At 45.8% G+C, this 13,967-nt stretch overlaps 1 protein-coding gene across 8 annotated transcripts in view; it reads right to left on the reverse strand.

Moving 5' to 3' along the window:
- Nucleotides 1-734: 734 nt before the first annotated feature.
- Gfra1 (glial cell line derived neurotrophic factor family receptor alpha 1) overlaps nt 735-13,967 on the reverse strand; it is a 220,366-nt gene continuing 207,133 nt past the window's right edge. For 5 of the 8 annotated variants that reach the window (XM_030250753.1, XM_006526681.1, XM_006526682.1 and 2 more), the window contains 2 exons: nt 4,408-4,461; nt 758-3,700 (listed from right to left, as the gene is read on the reverse strand). In XM_030250753.1, coding sequence (XP_030106613.1) covers nt 3,545-3,700; nt 4,408-4,461 — 210 coding nt within the window. In that variant the 3' untranslated portion in view covers nt 758-3,544. Of the gene's footprint in view, nt 3,701-4,407; nt 4,462-13,967 lie in introns of all 8 variants that reach the window. The other 3 variants (NR_104342.1, NM_001285457.2, NM_010279.3) reach the window with 1 other exon arrangement.

Here is a 13,967-nt window from a genome sequence, read left to right on the forward strand (position 1 = left end):
TGGGCCTCCTGGTGTCATGGTGCCCAGACTATGACAATTCATTTCCATCTGTTGCCACTGTCTATGGTCTTTCCTAAAAAGATGGATATCTCAAGGTCTTATTTGCTTAAAGAGCACAGCCAGGACAACAGAGAGTAGGGGCATGGATCTCGGAGACCAAGAGCAGCATCCTAAATGCAGAGCATGAGCTGATTTAAGCAACCCGCTCTGCTCTGCACTTTGACTCAAATAAGCCGTGTCTGACAATATGAACAAAAGCTTATTATGTTCCAACCGATGGGTCCTCTGAGTCCACCATTTTGTAAGTAATAACTGAAGTGCATTTATGTTGGAATCTAAGGAAATAATTTGCTAATTACATATCGCCCTCACTGCTTTTACGTCTCTTTTTCTATAGTCACTGATTCAAACAGGCTACCACCCTTTCTCATTTCTCCAACTCAGCAGATGGGGTGTTTGGGGGGTGTCTGATTTAGAGACCAGAAGGCTCATGGGAAATGTGGTGCAGCTAAGAATGACCCAGCCTTGACACACACACACACACACACACACACACACACACACACACACACACACACACTAAACTCGGCTCTGGAGGGTCCTCGTGCTGTGTTGGGATGAACTTGAAGCTGTAACTACTAAGACATTTCCATTTAGCTACAAGATATGGAACTGCCTTAAAAATAACATGGAAACCACCCTCAAATTACATCTAGACACAATTCGCGTTACTTGTTGAAAAATAACCTATGCCATCTTTAATGTCTATATTTTTTTTATTTGAGGTTTGGAAAAAAATCAGATGTGGAAATATAAACAGCCAGCATTCCAAATTCCCTCTGTGTTGTGCACTTGTCCTCTCGTGTGCTCTCTTAAAAAGACTCTCAAACTCCATCTTCTCAAGGACATTCAAGGTCAAACAGAATGAATGTGCTTCTGCTCAAAGTGGCTCCATCACCTTTGTCTCTCCCCGACGTAGGCTGGATTCCGAGTCACTGTGTGGACGCAACTGTCAGTAAAATCAACTTCGCAAAGGACTTTCTGTAAGGAACCCAACCTCAGCAGACGAAAACTGTCTCTGACCAGGGAAAGCAGGGAATCACTTCCGCTCATGGGCGGCGCTCCAAGAGGAAGTCGAGTGCATAACAGATGGCCAAGTTTCCCTGTTCTAGTCTTGAGATGAAGCAAGCGCTTTGTCGAGGAGGCCACAGCAAATGGAAGACCTATATGCTTGCCTTGGTTTTGTAGCCATCTCTGACATGTCCCTAAATGGGGTCCTTCTCACTATTTTATTTCATCAGCAACTTGTTTTCAAATCGAGGATTTGGTAACTCTCAGTCGCTTTTATCTCTAAAGGAAAATGCAATTTTTACTGGTGACAGTGCTCTTCAAAGTTTAATTTGTATGTTGCCTATCTACGAGTTCTTGCTGAAGTCCCCTTGTTAGCACAGGGCTCCTGTTTCCTCTCTGACCCTCTGAAGCTAATGACAGCTGCATTATACTGCAGAGGTAATCAATAGCCTCCTATGGCGGATCACATCCAATCAGACCCTTATGAAATTAGTGCAGTGGAGATATATGTATATATCTTAATTAAAACGAAAATATGATCAGTAAGAGATTATGTTCCCATTCATGACCGCCATTCTGTTCCGACACATCGAATATGTTTATTCAATGTATGAGTCTTCATGGAACGTCCCACTGATCAGGTACACTTGGATGTTGGATGCATTCCCCTCAAAAACATTGTGAAGGGGAAAAAGAGGTTGCTACTGAGTATTTTACATTGTTATTCAAAAACATTTCAATATAAATGCACTTCAGACACCAGAGGAGTCCCTCCCAGGTGAATCGTTATTTATTATCCCAAAGGCAAACCTCAGAGAGCAGAGCGGGTATCAGGAGACCGTGCACCAGGGCTCCCTGCTCTGTGGGAGGGTGAGGGGCCAGATCATACTTCTAGGGCTCAAGGGAAGGAAGATTCTCCCCCCCCCCCCTTATTCACTTTGCAGGAAACATGGTTGCCAGTACGCAACCATTAACAAATTCTGAGCCTGACCATGTAAAGCAGTCTTTAGATATATGCCTAAGGGTCTGCCCAGGCAAGGAGGAGGGCTCCAGGAGATGGTGTGTGTGTCTTTTCTCGAGCGTCCCCTCCTGCTCTGTGTACTTGTGCCATTCAGTTCACCTTCCCAGACCCTGTGCTGGCCCTCTAGATCCATAACCTACCATTCCTTTTGTGTGTGACAGTCTGTCATGAAGGACACAGAGCAAAATACAGGAGATACTTGGTGACCTTGAATCCAAACTGTTCTAAGTTGTGGTCAAAAGCAAAGAAACTTCCATGTGCCCTGGCAGGACTCAACTGTGAAAGAGAGGGCAGCATATCTCCATCCCAGCCAGTCCTAATCCAAGCTGTCTCTGCCAGACAACATGAAAACCCATGTACTGGGGCTATATCAACTGCCAGAAGCGCTGTCTACTGTGGCACCCTTTACAAGTATCTAACCATTCCTTACATATAGGCAGCCTTGATCTCAAGACAGATGAGACATGGGCTGGCTGCTCTATTTCATCCTGCCTGTCCACAGAAATGTGATGTGGCTTTCTGCTAAAGCACTGGGCTTCTTGGGGGCCTGCTTTTAATGAGAGCCATATGCATGAAGTTGATGCTGGAGCTAGTATTACTGATGAGGGGCAAGGGCTGTGTGTATTAAACCATCATTAAAACATGGGACCGGTATCGCTGCCTTCAAAATGTAGAAAGCTAACAGTTGGAGAGCTGACAGTTGGTAATGCTTGTTCTACATGTGACCTCGTAAGTGTAAGAAGTGGTAAGAGTTGATCTTCAGCTACATTCAGCTTCTCACTCAAGCAAAGCTCAGGAGAGCGCACCAGTGAACAATCCCGGGTGCTGTGCAAGGACCACACCCACTCTCCTCTACTGGGCTAAATGGTAGCTTCTACATCTGGATGTGACCAGGGACTTTTTTGTTTTGTTGGGGATCACATAAACACTCTGTGGAGAGCATACATAGAACGGTGAACGTTAGTACAAGATAGAGTCTGCAAAGTCCACTCTTGAGGCCAACCCCCAATTGTCATCCATCCACACTAGGCTGCAGTCATGTCTTTAGAATCCAACGCTATTAAATAAGATCCGGAAGAATCTCTATCAATAGCATCTCCTCCTCCTAGCCAGTAGAGAGAACAGGGTTCAAGCTGTTAAAACTATCATCTTCATCATCACCACCACCATCACCATCAAAAACATAAGCTCAGCTTGCTTTACAGTCCAGGTTACAAACAGTCCCCTGAAGCCACACCATGCCCCAGAGTTTTCTGAGTTTGGAATTAGCCCTGTAGCAGTTCTTCAACAGAAGCCTGTGAGGGCGGCAAAAAGCTTTCTTAAAAACAACAAAGGAGTTCCCGCTGGGTGAAACTGCTTCTCAACCGAGCTTTTAAAACTGGATTTTCAGATATACAAGAGGACAGGGGACAGAATACTTGGTTTTCTTTTGTCTTTTCATACTGGATGCAGCTACGATGTTTCTGCCAATGATACAGACAACAGGGCAGCCAGAGCGGTGAACACCATCACCGGCAGTGAGCTCAGACCGCAGCTGGGAGGAGCAGCCATTGATTTTGTGGTTATGTGGCTGGAGGCACCAGCGAGACCATCCTTTCCGTAATCATTCTGTAAGAAACAATGTTTTCATTATCACCCACAGCACATGCCCACTTCCTCAGGTTGGATTTTACCCGTGTTCTCTAACCCTACTTCCCTGATAGCTCCTTCCCAACAAGCTGGCCTGAGTGTTAACCACTGAGACTGAACTGGCTAACTTTTAGTTCTGAGATGGGACCATGAACGTTCGTAAGATGTGGATGGATCCTTTGGATCAACTGCTAGCCAATGTTTGCTGTTTGATCTGTGATACATTCTTTCTGATGGGAAATGTTTAAACCCAGGGGTCACTGCCTTTATGTCTTTTTCTAGACCACCTAATAGCTATTACCTCCTGGCTTCCTTCTGACTCTCCCCCCACTGGGCAAGGAAAGCAGGAAGACGAGTCTGGGGAAGTGTAGCCCATGGAGACACAGGTGGATCAAAATGAATGTCAAGGACAGATGGTTGCCAGAGCCTTTTTTCTGAATCCCTAGCCAACCCACAAGAGGTTTCATAGGATCTCAGAGTTTCCTAGCATGGAACAATGGGCTTAGAGCTGAGGCTGACTTTAGTTCTGACTTTGCAGTGAATCTTAATTCAAAGGTAGTCAATACAGAGGCTGATGAGAACTTTTCTGGATCCAAGACACTATTGGTCTTCAAATATTATATATTATATACCCATTTCCAAAGCCTATGTCCCTATAAAGAAACACAAAAAGAAATGTCACTTACATCAGAAAGACAGAGATGTGTACTGCCCGATACATTGGATTTCAGCTTCTGTGCCTGGAGAGAGACAAAGGAGGAAAAAAAGCACTCAGACATAATAGGGAAGAGTAATTAATTATGATCCATTAATCAACAGTCTAGGGCAGGGCCAGATGATAAATATAGGAGCCCCAACTGTGAGCCCCAACTGTAATTTACAACATTCAAGTGGCTGCCTAATAAAGAGGTAGCAGATAAGGTTAATTTTAATTATATATTTTATTTAACCAACTGTATTATCATTTGAACATGGAATCAATATAAGAAATTAATGAGATATTTGGCATTCTTTCTTCTCAGGTCTTCAAAATACACTCTCTGACCCTGCAGGTCTCTGTTCAGGGATGCCCTAATTCAGAGCTCAGCAGCTACCTGTCACTGGTAGCTGTCTCAGGGATGGTACAGGAAGGGGCAGGACACTGAAGAAAGAGCTTTGAAGGGGTGACTCATTTATCTTTCTGGGTGTTAATTTGGGGAAAGTGCTACTTTCAAACATCACAACAGACATGCCTGCGTATTAGTATGTAGAGACCCCCGGAAACCCATTCCTTTGCTGATTTGTCAATGCCCCACCCCAGTCAACAAACAGCCAGCGAGGAGCTCTTAATGGTTCCTAACGGTGGGTATGGGGGCAGGGAAACTGAAAGAACTCAGTCCCTGGGCTCATGGGGCTTCTTGTTTCCTGGCAAAATATTCCATGTTTGGAGTCAGAGCACACGGAGAGACTCTCAGATGGATACCCTCCAGGAAGCATAGAGCCCTACAGACCCTGTGGTGGTTTGAGTAAGAATGGCCTCCACAGTCTAAAGTTTGGTTCCTAGATGGTGAACTGTTTAGGAAGGATTAGGTGGTGTGGCCTTGTTGGAGGAGGTGTGTCAGTAGAGGTGGGTTTTGAGGTTTCAAAAGCCCACACAAGAACTCTCTGACTCTGTGTCTCTCACTGTCTGTCTCTGTCTCTGTCTGTCTGTCTGTCTATCTGTCTCTGTGTGTGTGTGTGTGTGTGTGTGTGTGTTTGTGTGTGTGTGTCTATTGTCTGTTTCTCTCTGTGTGTCTGCAGATCAGGATGTAGAGTTTTCAGCCACTGCTCCAGTGCCATAGCTGTCTCCCTTTGGACATGTTGGCTCTTCAGAGCAAAATGTAACAATAACTAAGATACCCCAAAATTAAAAAACTGACTCCAAGATAGTTGCTAGAAGCTGAGCAGTGAAGGCCTAAAGCTCTTTTCTTCTTAGCTGGATCAACTCTGCCATTGGGCTTATGCCTGAGGATGAAGTGGAAGGGGCATTTCCAATACTCGGACAATTACAAAGAACAGACTTTGAAAGCTACCCAGTCAGTACAACACTTGTTTTACAAACATGGACAAGTTAAGCCCAGAGAAGTTAAAACGGCTGATGTGCTTGTGGGTCAAAGTCGTTTTTCAGTCTCTGCCTGTTGTGATTATGAAAAGATAAAGGGATATAAGGGTATGTTCTATGGGGGTGTGGTGAGGTATGGGGGAAGAGGATGTCTCAGCGGGCCCATGCCAAGGCATCCCTTTCCCCTGAGGGACCAGCCACATGACGGTATAGCATAAACTAGAGTTTATTTAGGGCATGGGGAGGGGAAGTTAAGAGAGTAGTAGAGACAGAGAGAAAGGCAGAGAGAAGGAGAGAGGAGAGAAGTAGAGGCTGGCCATGACCATGTGGAAAGAGGGGAGAAGGGAATGGGGAGGAGGAGCAAGAGGCAAGGGAGAAAATCAGGAGTAAGAGAGCCCCTTTTATAGTGGGCCAGGCCTAACTGGTTGTTGCCAGGTAACTGTGGGGAGGAGCAAACCTGGCTGTTGCCAGGTAACTGTGGGGGTGGAGCCCAGACAGAATACCAACACTGTCCTCCCGAAAATCCACACAAGACCACTTCCCATGACGCCCACCCTCAACCCTAACAGTAGCCTTTGACACCAATGGGGAGCTTGTTTATCAGGAGGGCAAGCCCTGGCAAACAGTCATCACCTTTGCATTGACGGGATACCTGAGCGACCAGCTCTAAGGGCATGACATTCATTAGCAGGCTGCCTATGAGCCACTGTGACTCATGGAAGATATTCGAGGCTAAAACGACAGCAGGCTCACCGGAGGAGTAATTTGTTGACCATAATGCTACTGGGAAAGCATCATAATCTTTACCTATATTTGCATATGCCAGCAGTGAATATGAAGTAGAAACCTTTAAGCAGGCTTCGGGAACAAGACACTGTGAAGCATCCCCGGCTGCTCAAAGGTCACTAAATGTTATGTATAAGAAGATCAGAGGGGAAATTGGAAGCGGAATTACACTTACTCAAAAGCCTACTTTTAATCTATAATAATAGGAAGCCCCGATCCGCTGCTCCGCTACCTGCGGAGAATAATGTGTAGAGCACCACGTTTTATTCCTAGTCAAGTCTGGAATTGTGCCCAGACACCCAAATGGCCCTGTATCATTCCACTCTGCCCTTTCTTCACTAGGCCTTGAGCTACAAAAACAAAATCCCCACCGAGGGACTATGCATAGCTAAGTAATCCATTCACTGACTGGTTTGGGGATGCAGAAGGACCTCTGTGCCATGATACAGTGTGGCCTTAAGCTTTTTATTTTATTTATTTATTTTTTTGTAGTGTGGTCACAGGAAAGCAGCAGCACCTCAGGGGACCGTTGCAGCCCCCAAGAGTTCACAGCTGGGTGCCTGACTCTCCCCGTCACCTGACAAGCACCAGTGAGCCTGGGATTTGCTCAGTGCACTTGTTTGGTTCCGTCACTGAATCCCTGTCACCACAGAACCTGGTACAGCTCGAGGAGACTGTTCCCCTGGTTAAATAATTACGATGGGACTTCCAGTAGCTAACCAGAAAGGGCTGCTGTCTTCCCAGGTGTCCTCATGGTTTCCCATTCATATGGCTAGACTTCTATGGCCCATCACTGAGGACCCACACTAAATAAAATGTTTCTAAACTCTCCAGGAGGTCAACACGTCCACACCTAAACTGCCAGCTCAAGAATGGATGCAGTGATTATTTACTGGCTCTGGAAAATACACTCAGAGCATCCCCAAGGTTGTATCACCTGGGGGCTTCTGTTCCCCAAACAGCATCGTATGAACCTCTAACAGTTAACCTGTAGCCTGTAGGGCCATCCTGGTGGGCATAACTACACAAAATGCCGAATCCAAGTGAGAATATGCTGCCCAACTTAAAGAGGTTTCCCATGGTAGCCTTCCCAGTGCCCACACTAAGAGGCCTGGCTTTCCACAGGCCAGGGCAAATCTATAAATCCCGCTTTCAGAATACACTTAGCAAGCTTCCTATAGACAAAACTGGTACTGTGGATGTCACCAGGAGTGTGAATAGGGTGAACACAGACGTCTTGCAGGATCTACCCGAATCCAGCAGGGGACAATGTAAAGTGTGTGGCCCTGAGTAATAAAAATCAAAGGACTGTACACAGATGGGAGATGTTTTAAATCCCTGACTGAGAAGATACAGGCCAAAGGGTCCATGCAGCTCCTGGAATTAGCTACAGATCAAGTGTGATCAGCAGGCAGAGGAGCAGAAGGAGGCTCATAGGTGTGAACGGTGGCTGGCTTCGAGCTTAGGAATCTTGTATTCAGCATGAGTCCCAGTGACCTCTAAGGATCAGAAACATGCTACTACAGACCCAGAGCCTCCTGGAGAAAATCTGGGTCTTAAAGCCCGTTCTACAAGCCCCAGGAACAACCTGTTATTTCTGCTTGGTTGATTTTCATCCTGAATGTTTTTTAAAAGGTCATTAAACAATCAGTCTTGCTATCAGTTATGATAAATTCAAATGTAAAGTGGCAGGGAATCACACATCTCAACAACTGTTGAGTGATTGCCGAGTACTTATACACACAAACACACACACACAAACACACACACACAAACACACACACACACCAAATATCATACACACATAGATACACACAGACACCCCCACTCACACATACACACCATACTCATATATATATACAACCACCACACTCACACAGACACCCCCACTCTCATACACACATATAACACACACAGACACACCACACACACACCACACATATACACACCAAATACCACACACAGACACACATATACCACACATACACACACCAAATACCACACACACACAGGGACACCCCCACTCACATATACACACAGCACACACACACAGCATACACACACACATACACACATCCAACACTCACACAGACTCACATACACACACACCACACATACACCACACACAGCATGCACACAAACATTCACACATCACACATACAACACACACACACAGCACACACACAAACATGTACACATCACACACACAGACATAGACACACATACATACACACCACACCACACCCACACACCCACACACCCACACACCACCTCCTGAGACTTGATACAGAGTAAACTAAACTCAAAAGTTGAAAAGCAGCTGTCATCAGCAAAGTATAAACTGGTAAAGCCAAGGTCCAAAAAGATAAGCTGGCACAGCATGTGAGGGTCTGCTGTGGTTCCCTGCTCCCTGATAACGATGTCACACAGTCACCTGACTCAGAGCTCCAGCAGCCCACACCTACATGGACACTGCCCTAGCATTCTCTGGCTTTAATACAGGATGGGTCTCTAAAGACAGGACAAAAAGGGAAGTCTAATCTGTTTCTGTAATAGTTAATTTCAACAACTGTTGCAGTAGGCTGAAAAAAATGAAGAATTATTTAATGTCCTTTATGAAAGTGTGTTTCCTATCGGTTAGTTCCTGGTCCTGTGGTTTGGTCAAAGACTCCTGACTCTGCTTTGTGTGAAATGTCACCATCAAGATGCAGTACCTGGCGGTTTTCAGCTCAAGGGTTAAGAAAGGCAAGTGGATGCCTTCCCTACAGTCTAGAAAAACCACAGCCCAAAAGCTTGCCCTTTAGAGTCTCCATAGGCTTTGTCCCTCCAGCAGCTGTTACACAACTGCCCCTGGTGCTAATCAACAAGTCCAGGCTTGTCACATAATAGAATTTCCAGGGCTCTGTAATTGGGAGGCCAGACCTCACCAGACCCTGGCACCAGAGGGTTAATAAATGCATTAGACGCTGTTAACCTCTGGTACCTGGAGTCAGAGTGGCCTCTCTGCCTTTTTTCCCTGGCCATCAGAATTTGCAAAGCCAGTCTTGGTGCCAATAGCACTCTAGTGCAGAACACATGGACACACACGTAATTTATAGCTGGCAGCGGAGTCCCCACCGGCTTCTGCCCACAGTAGGCTCTACAGGACTTTGGGGACAGCTCAGGTTTGTGAGCAGCGTGCCTGGCCTGTTTATGGAATTGGAGACTTAAAAGTATGCCCGTGCAGAGCCTGGCCTTTGCTGCCCCAGGACTCCATCTCTGTGGAGAAGCCAGTGTTTAATCTCGGGTTTTTAGGCAGCTGTCAGCCAGCAGGGCATGGAACATTTCTCTGTTCTCCTCCATGCGGGAGAAAAAGCCGTCAGTCCGTTCTCTGCTCTGACTCCAGGAAATAAAACCAGAAGAAGCTCGCAGTCCAATAGCAACAGACTGTCCAGGCTACAGGCAAATGGTCATAATTAATGTGCTCTGGCTCCTTTCTCCCCTGCTTTACTGATTACAGAGATCTGCTATATTAGGAACCTGTTTGCTTAATGACAGAATACAAGCAATAAACAGAGAAGCACACAGGCTGTAAAACACAATCAACTCTGCTCTCACTAAGTACCTGGCTGTATCTATCACACTTGTCAATACCAGCTCATTAGCATAGGAGCCTCTTCTGCCACATCAATGGGACTCTGGCTGGGGGAAGCCATATCAAGAGGTCTTTCTGAAGTACTGGAGACAAGTTTAAATGAGCATGCTTGACTTTCTCTTGGGAGAACAAATGGACAGAGAAGGGTGTGCACCTAATCCCAAGAGAAACTGAGCAGGCTAAGTTGCTACGCAGACCCCATTTCTCGACTGGTTACTTACTCACCTGACGATGTACATTTATAGTTAGTACTTGTTACGTAACGAGTCTACTGTGCACTTGATCTGCATCTGCCCAAATGAACTTCTGCAGGTAAAGAGAAAACAGGAAAGCAGCAGCCCTGGGAGAGTCCCTGCTAGGTTGTGAGCTACTGTGCTCTCAAGCCTTTCACTCTGCAGCTTTTTGACTCTGAAGTTTTGGGATTTTTTTTTCTTCTGAATTTTGGGAGAACTGGAGAGGTTTTTATTGCCAATCTGGTCACAAGCAGTTGGCCAGCCTTTCTAACATCTCTCTCACTGTCTCCTTTGAAACTCACCTTCACTACAAACTTGGTAGCAACTGCATGCAGCCACTGGCCTGAATAATTCGCAGTAATGTCAGCTTTGCAAAACAAGCGAACCCATAAATAAGGCCTGCTCAGAGCCTCTGTGCCTGGCCGTTTGTCTTTTGGAGCCTGTGCTTAGCAGGGAAGGGACCCATTTCCTTCCAGCTTCTTCCAGGAAGAAGGAAGGGACTGGGAAGTGAGCCTGGTGCACCAGGAGCGTCCTTTGAAAGGGTTAACTATGGTCACACTTATCCTTCCTACCATGGAGACTGCACAGTTCACATTGACCTCCTGTCCCAGAACACATTTCAGAGTTGCCTGAGCCTTAGCCAAAGGCTCTCATTGTGAGAAGCACTCAGAAGGCCTGGGAAATGGTTCTCACCCATTACTGGTTCCCAAAGACCCAGGACAGACTCCTGAAGACCCAGAGCAGCAGGCTTTGTCAGATGCACAAGCCAAGCTTGGTCATAAGGCTGGGTGCCGAACGTCAATGGAGGTGACTTCCTTACCCGGAGCAGATCTGCCTCAGACCTATTATACTGTGTTTAGACGAGGCTTCCAACAATGAGTCCCGGTGAAGTAAAAGGAAGTTGGACTTGTACAGTGTACCATACAGCCTTAAAGCTGACAGGGAAACAAGGTCTGAAGTCTGGAGGGTCTGAGGTTCTGATGCCAGCCTAAGTCAGAGTTCACCTGTGCTCCTGCTACAGCTGAAGACAAACTCTCATCCTTGACCAGAGAGGAGAGAAAGGGGAAGCTCACTCATGACAGGTGTATCCAACTCTGTTAAAACCTAAGTGCTGGGGCTGGAGGGCTGTCTCAGCAGCTAAAAGAATGTACCGATCTCACTAAGGACCTGAGTTCTGTTCCCAGAACCCACACACAATGGCCTGTAACTCAACCCTGGAAAATCTACCACCCTTGGTCTGGCCTCAGCAGGTACCCATACGAAACAAGGGCACCTCCTTTTTCTTGTATAAGACAAATCCACTGAACAGAATTCTCTGGCTTCTGTTTAACACAAGCCACAATGAACCAGGAGCTACAAGACCCGTAGTTTAGTTTTCTTTTTCTGTTTTATTCATTTACTCTTAAGAGCCAGGATCTCATGTAGCCCAAGATGGCTTCAAACTTGCTCAGTAGTTAAGGATGATTTCGAACCTCTGGTCCTCCTGCCTCTAGCTCTCAAGAGCTGGGATTACAGGTGTAAGACACCATACCTGGGTAACACCACAATGGAGGTGGAGCACAGGGCTTCCTGCGTGCTAGGCAAGCATTCTACCAACCCTACCAAACAAGCCACATTCCCAGCCTCCAGTTTCAGTTGCTTTAAAATGGGGGAGCGTTTGATACCCACAGAGGAACTCGACTGCCATCTCCTTTTATGCATTCTATCCCTTTTTGCAGACTATTATAATTACCTTGTTTCTCACTAACCGACAGGCAATATTTTATAAAGGAAACTGCTTTTACCTCATGTATTCAATTCAGTTTTCCTTAAATCAATTATTGCTTTTTTGTGATTCTGTTCATCTACCTGTTACATAAACAGCATCCTCACCAAAGGACTGAGACACGCTCAGCGTTGGAAGCTCATGTTTCCATCAAGCAGGACAAAAGGCGCTAGGGTTTGGACCAGGAGGGCAGGCTTGGAACATTCAGTGGCTTTGCACGTGAGTAGGTTGTCTTCTTAGAGGACTAAGGGAAAGCCAGTCAGGATGGAGTTCACCATAGTTCAGAAGTTGGTCCTGCTGCTGGCTAGATTGCTAAAGTATGGTAAAAAGCACATAGGCTGCGAAATGCATGTGTGCATGCATATGCATGTGAGCATGCACGTGTGTACTATGTGTGTGCATCTATTTGTGTGTGCACGTGCTTGACACTCAGTTAGTTGCTTTCCGTCTTATTTCTTGCAACTGAGTATCTCGCTGCACCTGAAAATCATCAGTTCAGCAGGACTGGCTGGTCAGAAAGCTCTGGGGATGGGCCAGTCTCCCCTCCCACTCCTCCAGCCCCCATTGCTAAGGTTAAAGAGACAGGCCACTGGCTTTTGTAAGAGTGTTAAGGATCCAAGTCCTCATACTGGGTATCAAGTACATTACCTACTGAGCCATCTCCCCAGTCCTATGAAGTTCTTTGAAAGATAAAGACACTATCTTTAGAATTGAATAATAGAAAAAAATGCAAACTCTGAGGCTAATTTAGCTTCCATGAACATTACAGGAAAGAAAACTGCTTCATGATCACCCTTAAGATTTTAAAAATGGATGCCACGAAAGAGACACAAGACAGACATATATCCAGGAAGACATGTCAACACTTCCCATTAGCTGAGCCATCCCTCGGGCCTCTCCATCAGTCTCCTACACATGAAAGGATGCTCAAAGCCCACGGTTGTAATTCAACACTAATGGCATGATGGTGAGAAGCAGCGTATAGACCGTGGCCTGAAGCTTCACAGGGTGCTGTAGCTAGGCTTTCTTCCTGGTTTTAAAATTCCACACGATCATCTTATGTCTGTTTTGCTTTTCCCCATGTTGGGGCAAACATAGGTTGCAAAACAGACCACAGAACTGTGTGTTTTCATTCATGGTTAGCTTGCTTGATTAGTAAAATATTCAGACAAGAAGCAATTATGAGCAGCGGTTTAGGAAATTACGCCCAATTAACAATGATGCTAAACAATGTGTGAAAGACGCTTTGGGGTGGGGGTGGAGGTGGGAGTAGAGGTGGGGGTGTCTGCCAGGGGGAGGGAAGCCGTTCTGCAGTGCAAGCATTCACAACAATGGTACAAGGCAAGAAGGAGGGACGGTTCTCAAACTAGACATCTATTTTCTAAATGTATACATTTGGAAATGCAAATCCATAAGAGCGATGGAGAGATTCATAGCCATCCTCAATAGAAAGTGCATGCAGCCTGTCTCACCGGACATGCATTCTCATTGAATCACAGGATATTTATTAAGCCTCTCATTCTCTGGTGCATTTATGTGCAGCTGAGTGTAGACCCATAATGCTTTTATGACTTATGGTGCTAGGTAGGGTTTGATATAAAAAAAATTAATTAAAAAAAATCTACTGTCTCAAGACCAAAGAGGCAGACCCTTCACTTCCCCTGTTTAGAAGGTGAATGCTTAGTGCTGCAAAAATATTGAGCGATAAGTAAGATAAATCTGATTTTAGCTTTTTAAAATCACTGTAC

This window comes from Mus musculus, chromosome 19 (genome assembly GCF_000001635.26).
Source record: "Mus musculus strain C57BL/6J chromosome 19, GRCm38.p6 C57BL/6J".
Classification (NCBI taxonomy): domain Eukaryota; kingdom Metazoa; phylum Chordata; class Mammalia; order Rodentia; family Muridae; genus Mus; species Mus musculus.